Here is an 11572-nt window from a genome sequence, read left to right on the forward strand (position 1 = left end):
ACAGATAAGCCCAACTAGAAAACTTAAAGTCTGTGTGGGTCCATCGAGTCTTTAATGGAAAACCCAACACGATCTTGAGGGGTGGTCTTTTGGAGCAGCACGAGATGACAATTATGAATCATTCTAGGTAGTAAGATGCCCAGGAGAATACTCAATAACCCTTGTGACACAAGGATCATGACCCCTATTTGTAAGAAGAGGTAGACTTAATCGTGTTTAGGCTATCTAAACTAATCCCATCATTTACCTAAATGACTTGGCCTCTAAAGATTACATTCAATCACCATACTTTTATTTATTAAGGTCATTATTCCATCAGCATAAGTGATCCTTAAATGTTAGAATAGTTTTATGCATTTATGTGCATACATACATTTGTCCTTATTTAAGACATTAATCTAACACAAGAGTCTTGTGAATTCACTTCTGGAAGGCCAAATTAGTCTAAAAATAATTGTAGGTTTATTCAACCTCCTGGACCTAGGTTTAACATTTTTTTTTGCGAACTATTTCGGTGGGCAGAGAAATTTATGAGACTGCGACGCAAATGAACTTCGAGTCAAATTATTTGGTGGTCAGCCACGGATGACTTTCAGTGTTACGACAATTCCAATGTTCTTCGCCAGATGCAGAGCCACAGTCCAACTGGCATTTATTGAACAAAATAATTGGACAATGCCAACTGTCGGTGTAGCGACTTGACGATTAAACAAGGTAGCCGAACGTGCATGCCACCACCAAGACTCATACGGATAAACCTATCGGTGGATCTCTGTAATTCAGATTTAGGACAGTATCTTACCCAGTTCCTGATTCGCAGTTTAATGACGAGTTCAACTCTTTGGTACGTCAAATCAGTGTTCTAAATCAAGATGAAACCATCACATCGCTTGTCACCCAGTTATCCAGTGGGAAAGATAATTAGAGAGTGATTTCAATGTAAGGAAAATTACTATTGCAGTTTAAAAGTACTAGGCGGCCAAATAAAATGCGTAAATTATTTCATTGAGACAAAGACAGTACAAATAACTGAGAACAAGTATGGGATTCCCAAAAACATAAAAGAACGATGAACGACGGAGTATTTTGTTCAAACGTGAGAGATAATCAGTGGACGAGCTTGTTGAATCTGCTCATCTTCGAGCATCATCTCTCTTCCCCGGCGCAATTGTATCGTTTCCAACGCGATTGGTATCCACAGCGACCGCAACTTTTCATCCCGCGACCGATGCATTATATCGGATTTGTCTCCAAATCCTTCTCCATGGCTTGTCCCACAGGCGAACCTCTCAAAGTTAATGTCAGACATCGACCTGCTGGTGAAGGGAGGAATAGACATTGACTTCGAGGCGGAGAAGCCCACATATCTATCCAATAGGAATCTACCGCGAGTTACACCGCTCGATTCTTCATCTTCACTTCCCTTGGAGAATCGTCTGCTGGATGCCTCTGCGAGCATTTCCGATGTGAGGGAGACAAGATCGGAAGAATGCAGATCACTCCACCGGTTCTTAAAGACGATATCTGATAGAATAATCCGGTGGATATGCTTGTGAAATCCGCCGTTCATCTTTCTAAACAGAGACTCTTCGTTCTTGTTGTAGCTTCTTCTGAAGCTGAAAGCCGAGATAGTGTCCGGCCCTCTAGAAACCCTCTCTACATAAATACCGCTCTCGTCTCCTTGATCCAGCGGTTCTTCAGGGACGCCCTTATTATGGAACAAAGACCGAGAGCTTGTTGAGTACTTGAAGACGGTGGCGTCCTGGACCTCTACTTTGCAGCGGCAAAGTGGACAGCAGGAGTGCACCTGTAGCCATTGGTCAACGCATTTTGTGTGGAAGGCGTGTTTGCAATTGGGTAGCAAGCGAAGAATCTCGGCTTCTTCAAAGCTGGACAAGCAGATAGAGCACTCGAGTCCCTCCCTTGGCCCTTTCAGAGACGAAAATCGAAAGGACGGAAGAGATTCGATCGTTGCCTTGTCAAGCCCAGAGAAACGAGATGGATGAGACACGTTGAACAAGCGCTGCAACTCGTTCTCTCCCTGTATATCGTGCGGAAGGGCGAGCAAATGGCAGTACTTTGTGTATACGACGAGCAAGAAGGTGATGGCGAAGACGATGAAGAAAAGGCCCATTACGATCGCTAAGCTCGGTTGTAAACCGAATGAAATTTCTTGTTGGAGATCTTCGGACGGTGAATCCATGGGTGAAGTATCTGATGGGGGAAGGCCGATGATTTGGTTTCTCTGGGGATAGATGGCTTGCTAAGTTAAGGCAACGAGGTTTATATACGAACATATCGAGACGGGTTACCGCCGACTTGCCCCTATGTTTGTCACCCGGCGGCGTTGAAGTTAGGAAAACGGGGGAAGAAAAACCAAAATCTTGGCTCGTTTCTCTTTCCAATCTTATTAGTAAGGAAACACCATTAAATGTCCATGAATAAAAGAAAATCTCCCTGAGATTCCGGCAGAAAAATCATTGTGAAAGTCATTCCGAAAAGATGCCAGCTAATCATTACGAAATCCAGCTAATTAGTTCATGGACAATCAGAGTGAAAACCCCTTAATTGGTTCATAGAAAATCAAATGTAAGTAAAAATATATAAATTTTAATGCTGGAAATCCATAAAAATTTGAATTCTAACCCATAAAACTGTAATTTTTTCAGATATAAGCATTAATTAACTAATAATTCAGAAAACACCAAACACTTATTTGAAAAATAATTTCATCATTTTAGATTTAATAGCATGCACATGTAATCATTTCAATTCAAATAAACATATAGTCATGTCAACCCAATAATTAGCATGTCATCAGATGTCCATTGAATGATCCATGATATTCTTGTTTCTTCTATGAAGGGAACAGATCTGTCACGTCACATGTCACCGTGACGGAAACGTGAATGATGACGTGACGATGATGGAATGGACGGGTCGTGATGACGACAGTGACACGTGACCGACTGTACGTGACGGTGATGTGACGGTCACGGGATACCCCGAACGTGTGACGTGACGAAATGTCCGTCACAGATGATGGACGTGACGGTTTTTAATGCATTTTAATAATGAATTCATTGACAGAAGAGGTAAATTCTTTATTGTTTTATTAAATACATTTTAATAATTAGTTTGTTTCCGGGAAATGTGTCTTCAAAAAATTTTAATTAATTTCTTGATGAGGAAATTAAGGATTTAGTGACACATTCTTTAGCATTCTTTAGTAATTTCTACTTCTCTTTAGTAATTTACATCTGACAAAATAATAGAAAGCATGATGATGATCTCAATTACTCAGGGAATTCAGTTTTGAAGCAAGATGAAGACTTATTTACTGATGCAGAACATGTCACCTCGTTCTTTTTGTGTTCCTTGCTGTATGATTGGTGTTTCTTTCTAAATGTCATAAAGACAATTTCCAAAAATGAGATGAATAGCACAGTATTTCATTAATCGTCCCTAAAAATGATTATTTTCTATTTTTTTCTTATTACAGGCTTTACAAAACTCCATTCAGGAGTTATCTCCGAGACATGTTGGCCCTGGTCAGCTTTCTATTGACTGGTGTCTAATTTGTCTCTCTAATTTCAGACATCTATTTTTTTACTTGACCGGTGTTTGTTCTTTGATTGGTCTGTTTCAGGTCAAGAAAGAAAAAGCTGAAAGTGAGGTTTTGGACGCTCTTCCTCTCTATCAGCGTATGATCCCTTAAAAACTTTTCTCTCTTCGTCGTTGCTCTGAATAATACCAGAATTTTCTTGGGGTGGAAATTCCGTCATCATGCTTTTCCTTCTTGTTGTATTTTTACTCTTGATGTGGGCCAAGTTCAGATTTCAATCGTGTGACTGGGTTAAGACTGATGAGTTTTACACATAAATGCTTTGTGGGATGTTCCATGAAATTGAAAACTGAAGTTTCCATTACATAAAAATGAATACTTGAATGTCTGCTTCTGGTCAGGTTTACTATTGGGTCTGTAAGGTTAACAGTTTTCTTTATAAAATATCTCGTTACACTTTGAAGCTGCCATGATTTTGTAAACAAACAAACTTAGCTTGGACGATGTCGTTCTCGACTTCTGGTCGAGTTCCAGGCTTCTGACTTCTACCTAAGGGGACTTCGATGCAGAGAAGTAGAAATTACTTCTCCGTGTTCGACGGTGTCGTTCCTTACTTCCGACTTTCGGTCGAGTTCCGGGCTTCCGACTTTGACCTAAGGGGACTTTGATGTTGAGAAGTAGAAATTACATTACTATGTTTATTAACTTAGTAAAATAAAGAACATTATTTCTGTCACCAGTGACGGTGATGGGTTCACAATGACGGTGACATGACAGAACGAGGAGCAAGGGACGCATGATGGGTACGCGATGGAATTTTTTAGAATCCTCAGACGCGTGATCAGACGGTGACGTGACGAACATTTTTTCATGTCACCATTCGTCACGCATCGTCATCCGTGCCGTCACACGGGGTGTCATGTCCCGGACATGCTGTTCCCCACTTCTGTGAATGCTTTTATGTTCTTTAATTTTTATTTATGATTTAGTCATAAGGATTATGAACTTCATTTTGAGGAGATTAGTTCAAATGTTAGATATCAAGAAATTTGCTCGGGATTTAATAATTTTCATGCCCTAATATTGATGTTATAAAACTAACCCCACTTGGCTTAGTTGAAGTCAACTGATAAACTTCACATATTCAACTTTTACTCACTGGAATTGCATAAGTAAATTTAATAATGATTCAAGGAGCCATATGGGAAGAGAATAGTATGCCCATGACACTAGCATATGAAAACATCTAATATCATGAATATTTTCATTCTAATTTTGATTAACATTTTCAGATGAACAAAGAATCCTTGAAATATGCAGATAAATCCTAGAAAGGTAACCTGACGATGATAGAAGGAACAGTTATTAAGATTAGCATGTAGTTGTTTTTTTGTTTGCATCATGTGACGTACCATCCTTGGTAAGATTCATGTTTCTTTAGATCCTTGCTTCAAACAAAAGTATCATTAAATTAGACAGAAAATGAATTTTCTTGATATTATTTAAGAGTATAGGTGATGACTAACTCCGCATAGAGACTATCTTTCGTTTTGAAAAAGAATTACCATCAATTTACACTTCATCAGGCAGTGATATCCAATCCTCATCAATTTACGAAAAGTAATCTAACACCAAATAGAAGATCCATCATATGACATACTCAGGGAATGTAAAACCTTGACTTAATAATGATTTTTCTGGTGGATCTACTACAATACACATTCACCAAGTTCCATCTTCTTTGGGGAAAATTAATGCAATAGACGTACAAGAATTGGGGATTTCACCAATGAAGCCTTTTTCCATAAGTTATTGGACTTTCCATTGTAATTCTTTGATGGAAATATATATGGTTGACAAGCTAATCACATATTCCACATCTCATTTATTGTTAATTAACTTGATGTATCCATAATCATGCTCGTATGATTCTTATAATGAAGTTAATGAACACATGATCCAACTTCGTGAATTATGACGATATCATAATATGACACTGCTAATCTTCAATCATGTGCTCTAAATTTTTGTATTTAAATGATGTTCAGAAGGACATTCAATATCTAGATAGAATAGCATTGGTATGATGAATATAACCTAGTCCCATGGCCATTAGTGTGGACACACTAAGAATAGATAGTGGGTGCTATTTAGTGGAAAGAGTTATCTGAATCGATCTAAATGAATCCCTGAATAGTATTATTCCAAATATATATTATGGATGGAGGGTTGTATTTTCACTATTACCTATGGTTTCTAATTTTGGCATTCTGAACATTCTTAGTTTTGGTGCCACAAGAAGTTCATGAAGATAATGGAGTAGCCAATATGGATCCTCAGCCCTTTGTATAAGAGAAGACAGTGCAAGGAAGACAATGCAATGAATTCATTGGTGAATGCAGTGGAATAACATACAAGAGTTATTCAAACAATGTACCCTAAATCATCCTAGGAGTGTCAAGCCGATGAGGGACTATATGTTAACATTAACCGATGACAAGCATGTTCTACAAGTAAATACATTAATTTGTATCTAGAGCCCCAAGTATATCTTGGCACCCCATGGGCTGGACACTTGACCTATACATGGGTTAAATCAACTTATGATTAATTAATCTACATGATGATAGAGTTAGCTAATTTGGAAGGCCGATAAAGGTGATTGAGCCGTTAGAGTCATTAACTTAACTAATACATAGCCTAGAGGGTCACATGCAAATGGTATTTTGTATGTCAAAAGGTATAATTAAATTTTGAAGGTATTATGAAGAATTCCTACTCAGCAAAAATTAGGAAAGGCCCTAAATAAGATTCACTTGGGCTAGAATTTTTTAACCCCTTTCCTTCTTCTTCGTTTTCCCGTGGCACCTCAACTGTCTTGATGTCATTGGGATGACATAAGAATGACAATGGAGCTTGAACATGGTTCATTCGTCTGAAGGAGGAGATCTGATGTGCTACGATTGTGTAGATAGGTCCAGAGATTGCATCCTGGAATAGTTCAACACATCTCAATCGAGGATCCAACAAGTCACCGATCCAATTTGTGTCTTGATGCTTTGATAAATGACTTTATAAATGTTGTTTCCATTGCTTTCATAATATTCTCCTAAGGAATCCTTTATATTTTATCCAACTCAAAGGCATGGAACCAGGCAGTGGTATGAAAACTAGTTATTCCCTAGATTTAGTAGCAAACAACATCAAAACCATCCAAAACATGGTGCTAAATGTTGCTTTTCCCTTATTTCTGGTCGTTCCAATTGGAGAATTCATCCTTTTCTATTATTCAACCCTCTTTGGGATTGAACCCCTTTCAGATGTTGAACATGATCCATAATGGGAAGAACAGGGGTCATTCAGGCTGAATGGACCCATTCAGCAACTGCAAGGCGTTAGTAGGCCATAGTGGCATTCAAGGAATTTAGTGGATTGGGTTTGATCCAAACTAGTAGCAATAGAGCCAGCCATTAACTTGGTTCATGCCACCGCACAATGATTGGATCAGACTCTATCTACTTTAGGTGGGCCCATCCACATTCAGATGTGGTCGGGAATGGCAAGTAGGGAATGGCCCATCTGGATGTGATATCTCAAATGTGATGGGATGGATGGGGCGTAGTGACAGGAGAGTGTGACATAGATTCTGCCACATCACCTACGCCATCACGCGTCCCAATATTTTCAAAAATTTTGTCATATTTTTGTCATTGTCCTTTGAGCTCTCATCTCATCCTCTTCTTGTCATCTGACAGTGTCCCTATCATAAGTGACATATCTATAATTAAATATTTTAATTCTGAACTTTTAAATATTTAAAACATTTAATCTCTCTCCCTCTCTCTGCCAATCTTGTCTCTCGGACTCCCTCTCCCTCGCTTGTGATCCCTCTCTCTGCCCGTCTCCCTCTCTCTCTCTCTCTACCTCCTTTTTCTTTCGGTCTGCACCCCCTCTCTCGGACTCCCTCTCCCTTTTTTGGTGTCCCTCTCTTTCTCACCCCTCCTCAGATTCCTTATTTTTATCTCCCTCTCTCTCTCTCTCTCTCTCTCTCTCTCTCTCTCTCTCTCTCTCTCTCTCTCTCTCTCTCTCTCTCTCTCTCTCTCTCTCTCTCTCTCTCTCTCTCTCTCTCTCTCTCTCTCTCTCTCTCTCTCTCTCTCTCTCTCTCTCTCTCTCTCTCTCTCTCTCTCTCTCTCTCTCTCTCTCTCTCTCTCTCTCTCTCTCTCTCTCTCTCTCTCTCTCTCTCTGATGTAACACGACGCACTGGGACCAAACGGCTCGTGTTGCACCACAAGGAAGGAGGGCTGATCGGTAGAGCGGCAGTGCAACTGGGTGACGGTAACTGGGTGAACCTCGGCTAGGATTTGTTATAGGTGACAAAGATAGGCGTCAATGGTGCAGAGCGGCAACTGCTTATCCTGCTGGGGCACGAACTTCGGGGCGGTGAACTAGCGGTGCCATGTCATCCGGCTGTCGTCTCCCTTTGAAGCTTCTCTAGGAGACCGTAGCCGTGGGCATGGGATGGCATAAAGGCGCAGCGACATAGGGCGACTGCATCTAGGTACTATCGGAGGTTGGCGACGACGATGTCTGGCATCACTTTGATGATGAAGAGGGTTTTAAGCTAACTACTGGCAGACGAAGGTAGGCAATGGCGGCGATGACGGCGATGGTTCATCCTGCGGCGTCATGTACTTTACGGCGGTGAAGTGGCGGCGGCGGGTCGTCCACGACCCAGTGATTGTTCTCCTCGAAACTACTCTAGAGGACACTGGGCGCGTGTAGACATGGCAGTAGGCTCAAAGGCGAGCGCGGTGGCCAGGACAGCGGTGGCGCAACTAGGCGCAGTGACGAGCTCAGAGGTGAGCGCGATAGTGAGGACGGTGGCGCAACTAGGCGCGGTGATGGGCTTGGTGGCGAGCACTGTGATGAGGATGGTTGAGGCGCAACTAGGCGTGGTGATGGGCTCGGAGGCAAGAGCAATGATGAGGACGGCCAAGGCACAACTAGGCGTGGTGACGCGTTCGCAAGCGAGCGCAGTGGTATGGACAGTGGCAGCGCATGTAGGCACGTTGATGGCTTCGAGGCGAGCATGGTGACGAGGAGGGCGACGGCACATGTAGGCGTCGTGATGCCTCATTGACACGACGAGGTGATAAAGCTGGCGGCTGTAGCTATGGTTGTTACACGACTGCATGATTTTGCGGCTGCGTGGCAGCGGTTGCACCTTGGCTGCACAGTTGCACGGTTGCGGTTGCGGCTGTGGCTGAGGCTGCGTGGCTATGCGGTGGCGTGACTGCGCGGCGGTGTGGCTGCACGGCTACGCGGTGGTGTGGCTGTGGGGTTACGCGATTGTGGCTGCATGGCTACGCAATTGCGACTGCGTGGCTGCGCAGCTGCGGCTGCACGGCTGTGCGGTGCGGCTGCACGGCTGCGCGGCTGTGGCTACATGGCTGCACGGCTAAGGCTTCGCGCCTACACGGCTATGGCTGCTGTGGCAACTCTAGCAATTACGGTTGTTGCCGGTGGCTGCGGTTGCTCAGGCGACTACGGTCTGCTCCGGCAACTGGGGTCGCTCTAGCAGTTGTGGTCACTACGAGCGACTACAGTCACTCTGGCGGCTGCAACCGCTACGAGCGATTGTGGCTATTTTGGCGGCCATGGCCGCTGCAGGCGGCTGCAACCGCTGCTCGCGGCTACGCCTGCTGCTCATGGCGGCGCCCGCTGCTCGCAACGGCACTCGCTGCTCGCGATGGCGACAGCCGTGGGGCAGGCGGTTGCGCCCACAACTCGTGGCTGGGCTCTCGTTTGGTAACGGCGGATGCCCTTTGGTCTGGCGGCAGTGTGGCAAACCTGTGGGCGACGCCAACGGCGGTGGCGGCGCTCTGGCGAAGTCACGATGGATGCCCTAATTTTTCCCTTATCGAGGGGCATTTTTGTATATACCAAAACTCTCAAACTAATAATAAAAACATGTAAAATAACCCAGAAAATACTAAACAACTACATTTTTGCTTTCTTTTTCACTTGGCTCTCCTTCTTACGATGGGCACTCCCCCCCCCTTCTTATAGGGGAAATATGGGCCTTCTCCCTTAGAAAAAAGGGAAGAAGGCCCAATAAGTTTAAAGGAGGGCCCAATTTAGGGAAAAGAAATACAGATACACGCCGGGTGTGGGAAGAAAATCGAAGATATGTCCTTAAGGCTGGATGGTCCCCCATCACTCTCTCTCTTTGTTTCATTTCTTTCTAAGATTCTCTCTCTTTCTCTCTATGACTCCCTCTCTCTCCCACTCCCTCTTTTTCTCTCTCTCCTAACTCCCCCTCTATCTATCTAACTCCCCTTCTCTCTATCTCTCATCCCCCTCTCTCTCTTTTAGTCTCCCCCTCTCTCTCTAACTCTCTCTTAGTCTTTCTTTATCCTTCTCTCTCTCTCTCTTTCCCTTCCCCCTTTCTCTCTTAGACTGTCTCTCCCTCTTTCCGTTTTCTTCACTCTCTCTCACTCTCACTCTCTTTCTTTCAGTCTCCAACCCTGCCTTCTCAGAATCCCTCTCCCGTTTCGGCCTCCCTCTCTCTCTCCATCTCCCTATATATCTCTCCCTCCATGTCCCTCTCTTCCATTTGTTCCCCTATCTCCCTCTTTTTGTCTCCCTCTCTCTCTCTCTCTCTCTCTCTCTCTCTCTCTCTCTCTCTCTCTCTCTCTCTCTCTCTCTCTCTCTCTCTCTCTCTCTCTCCCCCTCTCCCTCTCTCTCTCTCTCTCACACACACACACACACACACTGTCTTCGACAGTACGATCAACCCCACGCGTCGACCACGCAAGCGAAGGGTGCATGTGCCGGCCGCGTGGGCGATGGCCACATGGATGGGCAGCTGCACACGATGGATGCTAGGAAGACGGGGGGAAGCTGTGGACACACAGGCAGGCTGCAGCGTGTGGATGTGGAGGATGCTTGATGATCAGAACAGGACCCAGGGAGGGTAGTCTCCTCTCAGCAATGGCGGCGGTGGCATAGGGAAAACCAAGGTAATTCGTAAAAGACAAAATTCAATTCCAAAAGTCACCAATGATCCATTACAGAAATGGCCTATTTAGAGACCTTGGAGGAAAGAGAAATAACTAGAAATTTCAAACAAATTTCAGAAGTCAAATCTAATAATAAATGAACTTCGGATCCAGGGTCCACGCTTGACAGTGACAACGTGTTATCACACGGGTCATCTCTTCCCGCTTAGTCTTTGTCTTTCCCTCTCTTTTTCTCTCTCGCTTAGTCAATCTCTCTCACTCACTCGCAGACTCCCTTTATCTCTCGCTCTCTTTCTTGGACAATCTATCACGCTCACTTGCGGTCTCCCTGTGTGTGTCTCTCTCAGTCATTTTTACTCTCTCGCTCTGGATCTCTCTCTCTCTCTCTCTTTCTCGATCCATCAATATCTTGCTATCTTTATCTCTCTCAGTCTCAGTCGCCATCTCCCTCTCTCGATTGATCAATCTCTTGCTCTTTCTATCTCTCTTAATCTCAGTCTCAGTCTGCATCTCTCTCTCTCTTGATCGATCAATCTCTCGCTCTCTATATCTCTCTCGATCTCAGTCTCGGTCTCTCTTTCTCCCTCTCTCTCTCTTTCTCTCAGTCAATATCTCTCTCTCGCTCTGGCTCTCCCTCTCTCTATCTCTCTTATTCAATCTCTTGCTCTCTCTTGATCTCCCTATCTATCTCTCTCGCTCTGGCTCTCCCTCTCCTATCTCTCTTAATCAATCTCTTGCTCTCTCTCGATCTCCCTATCTTTCTCTTTCTCAGTCTCTCTTGCTCTCTCTTGATCTTCCTATCTCTCTATCTTCCCCTCTCACTCTCTCTTGCTCTCTCCATATCTTCCTATCTATCTCTCTCTTTCCCTCTCACTCTCTCTCGATCTCCCTATCTCTCTCTCTCAATCTTTTTTGCTCTCTCTCGATCTTCCTATCTCTCTCTCTTTCCCTCTCACTTTCTCTTGCTCTCTCTCCACCTCCCTAT

General features: G+C 43.8%; 1 protein-coding gene across 1 annotated transcript; it reads right to left on the reverse strand.

Moving 5' to 3' along the window:
• Positions 1-1020: 1020 nt before the first annotated feature.
• On the reverse strand, positions 1021-2410 carry LOC144703114 (putative RING-H2 finger protein ATL12). Its single transcript, XM_078575212.1, has one exon. The coding sequence runs from the start codon at positions 2201-2203 to the stop codon at positions 1091-1093; it is 1113 nt and encodes a 370-aa protein (XP_078431338.1). The 5' UTR covers positions 2204-2410; the 3' UTR covers positions 1021-1090.
• Between the last annotated feature and the right edge of the window lie 9162 nt (positions 2411-11572).

Source organism: Wolffia australiana, chromosome 5 (genome assembly GCF_029677425.1).
Source record: "Wolffia australiana isolate 7733 chromosome 5, ASM2967742v1".
Lineage (NCBI taxonomy): Eukaryota > Viridiplantae > Streptophyta > Magnoliopsida > Alismatales > Araceae > Wolffia > Wolffia australiana.

Coding starts and splice junctions, on each gene's coding strand:
- LOC144703114 (XM_078575212.1), bottom strand. CDS start 2,203: ATGGATTCACCGTCCGAAGATCTCCAACAAGAAATTTCATTCGGTTTA.